The following is a 4,963-nucleotide window of genomic DNA, read 5'->3' as shown; positions in this document are numbered from 1 at the left end:
TTGAATTTTATTTTTTAATTTCCATTAAACAAATTCCATATTTTATTTTAATTAATTTATAATTTCCATTAAAACAATTTCATAAAATTTTAAATAATATGTAAGCAATTATTATAGATTAACTAATAATTCAAATAAAAGTGAAATCATTGTGATACAAGATTAATTAAATACATATTATATAACGATAAAATTCATTCGATATACTACATAAATATTCAACTTCAACCTCTAGTATTCTCCCATAAATGACCTATTAATGCATTACGAAGTGCAAAATGTGCATCTATGTCCTTAATTCTTGTATGTCGAGCTAAAAAATCTTGAAATCGTTGATTTTCATCTACCGCCATTTCTACTGTTGGAGGTGGACCTTCCAAATCATCTTGAATTGGTGTATTAGGATCACACTCATTCTCGATTATCATGTTGTGCAGTATAATACATGTAGTCATTATATCATGAGTACTTCTTTTTGCCAAAAACGTGAGGGTGCTGCAACAATTGCAAAACGTTGTTGCAGAGTGCATGTTCAACATCTTTTCGACATGATTCTTGTTTCATCGCAAAATATTTCTTCTTTGCCGAACGTGGCTCACAAATAGTTTGCACAAGGGTTGAACATTTTGGATATAACCGTCAGCTAAATAATAACTCATATTATATTCTTGTCCTTGAATAACATAATGGGCGGGAGGAGCAGTACCTGCAGCAAGATCGGAAAACAAATGTGATGACTCTAAAACATTAATGTCATTATTGGTGCCGGACATACCAAAATATGCATGCCATATCCAAAGGTCATAATCAGCCATAGCTTCAAGAATAATTGTTCGGGACCCACCACGACCTGCATATTGTCCAGCCCATGCTGTTGGACAATTTTTCCATTTCCAATGCATGCAGTCTAGACTGCCTAGCATTCCTAGGAAGCCACGTTGTTCACCGATGCGCAGAAGCCTTGCAACATTGTTAGGTGTTGGTGATCTCAAATACTACTCGCCAAAAACCTACGACAGCTCGGCAAAATCTCTTCAGGCTCTCTATTGCAGTCGACTCTCCAATTTTCACATATTCATCAGTGGTGTATCTGGAAACGACATACCTCCATACTAAGTTATTATGCTATTTACTGTCGTTTCAATTTTTATGTATTTTAATTTAATGTATTTTCAATTTTCATGTATTTTCAATTTTAATGTATTTTCAATTTTCACTTTTCAATTTTAGCAACATCTAATATTTTATATTTCGCACCTTTCAATTTTAGCAACATCTAATATTTTATATATGCACCATTTATTTTTGAGATGATTATATATTTTTTGTACGATTATTACTTATAATAAAATTAAGTTACAATTTTACATAAAAATAATAAATGCACAAAAATTAATTTATCAAATTTATAAGCTAAAGTTAAGATGTAAAATTAATATTATAACGATATTACATAAACATAATTAGGTATATATAAAGAGAAAACTAAAAGAGTTAAATAATAGATAATAGTAAAATATGCATAAATAGTAACGAGGGAGATGAATAGTGTCCTCCATATTTGGATGAACACTATTCATCTCCCATTTTGGGGGCAAAAATGGGGGAGGGTTGGAGCTTCATTATGGCAAAAATTGCCCCCATTTTGGGGAAATGGGGGAGCGTTGGAGATGGCCTTAACCGACCAACGTTGGTCGGTAATTTTAAATATAAATTCTTTAAATTTTATAAAATATTTTAAATAATAATATAATTATTAAAATTTAAAAAGTTGGGTCCACATTACCGACCAAAGTTGGTCGGTAATCCAAAAGTTTATTTGACTAAGCAAGTCTGACCAGCTCGTTCAACTTGCTGACCAATTTACCGACCAACTTTGGTCGGTATTTATTTTAAAAAAAATGTAAAATATTTTTTTTCCAGTTTCCGTCCAAGCTGGACGGTTTTTGGTCACTTTTTTGACCGACCAACGTTGGTCGGAAACTTTTGGTCGATTTTTAGCGGATTTCTAGTAGTGTAATGTACCTAACTTAAATTCAGTTTCTTATTTGTTTCATTGCAGAAGTCATGGAATAGAAATTGAACATAAAATTTCAGCCATGTTTATATTGCATACCTACATATAGACATAGTAGTAAAAAGTTTACACAGTAGGCGGTGTAGCATCCGGCGGAGATGTCACAGAAACCACCCGCCGGCCTCTTTCCGACCGACTATTCTCAGCAAACTTCAAGCTTCCCTCATGCAACCCTTTTAACTTCTCCTCCTCATTCCACTCCGAACCATAATAATACTCTTCACTAAATTTCCCATCATTTTTACTAGGGGGTAAAAACATACTCCCCCACTGTGGAAAATGCACTAACGTAACAGGAAGTGTGCATACCACAATCATTATCCCCATATATGACAATCCAGTAGCAGTTGAATAATTAGCGTGAGTGAAAAACAAAAGTTGTGTCAATCCAGAACCAAAATTTCCTCCAGCTCCAGTTAATCCAGAGATAATACCAAGAGAACGTCTTGAAATAAAGGGAATAATGCCAAAGGTTGCACCAGCAGCTGCTTGTGCACCAATTGAGAAAAGTATCATTGATAATATTGAAATTGAAAGTTTGTTGGATTTGCCCAAAAGAATACAGAAAATTCCTCCAAATGTTTGGAGGATCCATAGATTCCAAAGACGGCCTCTCATTCCGAATCTCTTTGCTGCTATGTCTGACATTAGGCCTCCTAATGGTCGAGCTACTAAGTTAGCCATGCCAAATGTTGCAGCAATTGTGCCGGCCGTCCCAAGTTTTAGGTTAAACCTTAATAATAAACCAAAAATCCAAAAAAAATAAAATATAAAATTAAAAAATAAATTAGTAGGTGATACGATTCATGCGATGTTATTGTCGTTGGTTTTGTTATATATTGTATGGATTTAAATTATATAATTTTTTACACTATTATCATCCACCGATTTATTATGATAAGCTACTCATTACTATAAGATTACTAACTTAATTAACACAACAACATCAACTATGATCTATTAATTGTGTTAACAGAAGCGTATGTAGCTTTTGGCTATGAGTTACAGCTAGAACTTTCGATACGGAATATAAATATCTATGTGAAAATTTATCAAAATCTTAATAAATGTTAGAAATAAACATATAAGTTAATATGTAATAAATGAGTTCAGTACAAGATTAAGAACCTATTAAGTTTTAATTCAGTATCTGCTTTGACTGTTGATGCATAAAATTTAATGTCTGAATTGTGTTTTACATATACAGTACTCAATCCTCTCTTAAAAGTCATCCTCTATAACAACACTTTATTATAATGGCTATTTTTTTCTTTTTGGAATCAATGTTTCATGTTATGTTATAATATGTGTTTTCTATAACAACGCTTCACTATTAGTAGCCAGAAAATATCAGAACAAACGAGGAGAGGTTTGACCGTATATATATTGCTATGTTGGAGAGTTGAGTAGTAAAGGGGGAAAGAAAGATATGCCATTTTAATTAACAGAATCTAACCTGTCAAAGAAGTATTCTGCAATCACATTATCAGTGGTTAATTCCACACCTAGTGACATGCCATATAGAAGTACAAAAATCCATGTTCTGTAGTTTGTCACAGCATACCAAAGCACCTGATCAGTAAGAAAATAAGATTCACCCATAAAAGAAACAGTCAGAAAATTAATCATTTCCACCTTTTTTTGGTGTAAAATTGAAGTTAATGTAACCTTTGAAAATTTGTCTTTTGGAACGTCTCCTTTCTTTTGTAAAGTACCAAGATTTCCATCGGGCAAATCTTGACCTAGTGCCAAAACTAATAAACCCATGATCACCTGCAACCATCCCGGTACAAAAAACGCAATCCGCCACGCCGTGAACGGAGTTGCTCCGGCACGGCGGATTAACTCATAAAGTAACGGCATAAGCAATTGAGTTACCCCACCACCCATATTTCCCCACCCTGCAGCAGTACCATTAACAAGTCCAATAATTTTACTATTAAACATAGTACTCATCCAATATTGGCACGAAACAAACGTAGCCAAAGAAAATCCAATCATAAACCTAACAACAACGTAACCACCAGCTGACGATACAAACGACATGCAAAATACAGTCGGAGCTGTTAGCATCATAAGAAAAGCACAACCGTAACGCGGACCTAACAAGTCACAAACAACACCCATAACAAGCCTAGAAAAAATGCTACCAGAAACAGAAGCAATTCCAGCATTTCCTATGTCGCTTTTTTTAAGGTTAAGGTTGTCACGAATGATAGGGACAAGTGGAGCAGCAGCAAAAGTGGAGATAAAACAAGTGAAAAATGAAGTCCAAGAAAGGTGGAAAGTTGTCATATGGGGTTTTGCAAAAGAAAATATTTTGAAGACTTTAGCTTTGTGTTCTGAATCAACTGGTAAAGCGAATTTTGTTGCTGTATCTGTGGGGATTTCGGGATCGGATGTAACGGAGAAGGCAAAGGTTTGCTCTTTGCCAGTGACTCCATGCATGGAACTTCCAGGAGAACCAGCAGCACCATTTGGATTAGCCATATTGGTTAATTAATTTAGTGAATTTTGTTGGGCATGTTCCTTTGGTTTTATAACCTTGTGAATGTGGAAGGTTACGCATTCCTATATATAATGGATATCCAGAAACTATACTATTAACTGTCCTGGTAAATTCTAATGGTGGTTTTTCTTAGTAATATATAAAAATTACTACTGTTTTAAAAGTTTTATCTTTCTCTCTCTCTATATATATATATATATATCTATATATATATTAAACCAAGAAAGTTACTATATATAATTGCATTATGGTTAAGCCAAGTGGCAAGCTAATAAATGCAAAGAGTATATGGTAACTTTATTCTATATTTGACTATGTTATATATAATTTGAATTAAAGAATAATTTGGAATTTATAGATAAAGTTTTTAAATTTGA

The 4,963-nt window shown here is 33.5% G+C and overlaps 1 protein-coding gene and 1 pseudogene across 1 annotated transcript; both read right to left on the bottom strand.

The window, feature by feature from the left end:
* Positions 1-224: 224 nt before the first annotated feature.
* On the bottom strand, positions 225-2,130 carry LOC109220615 (annotated as a pseudogene).
* Positions 2,131-2,143: 13 nt separating this feature from the next.
* LOC109220614 (high affinity nitrate transporter 2.4-like) lies at positions 2,144-4,567 on the bottom strand. The gene is made up of 3 exons (XM_019385073.1): positions 3,746-4,567; positions 3,534-3,649; positions 2,144-2,810 (listed from the first exon to the last, which is right to left on the bottom strand). The coding sequence occupies exons 1-3, from the start codon at positions 4,565-4,567 to the stop codon at positions 2,144-2,146; spliced, it is 1,605 nt and encodes a 534-aa protein (XP_019240618.1).
* Positions 4,568-4,963: the final 396 nt, after the last annotated feature.

The sequence above is a fragment of the Nicotiana attenuata genome, unplaced genomic scaffold, assembly GCF_001879085.1.
Source record: "Nicotiana attenuata strain UT unplaced genomic scaffold, NIATTr2, whole genome shotgun sequence".
In the NCBI taxonomy this organism is placed as follows: Eukaryota; Viridiplantae; Streptophyta; class Magnoliopsida; order Solanales; family Solanaceae; genus Nicotiana; species Nicotiana attenuata.
This window is presented reverse-complemented; position numbering and strand designations above follow the sequence as displayed.

What these genes read in the sequence shown, in the direction of transcription:
- LOC109220614 (XM_019385073.1), bottom strand. Translation starts at nt 4,567, where the DNA reads ATGGCTAATCCAAATGGTGCTGCTGGTTCTCCTGGAAGTTCCATGCAT. An exon ending in CAAAAGACAAATTTTCAAAG is followed by an intron (nt 3,650 to 3,745) that starts GTTACATTAACT and finishes CTTACTGATCAG; the next exon opens with GTGCTTTGGTATGCTGTGAC. An exon ending in GCAGAATACTTCTTTGACAG is followed by an intron (nt 2,811 to 3,533) that starts GTTAGATTCTGT and finishes TTTATTATTAAG; the next exon opens with GTTTAACCTAAAACTTGGGA.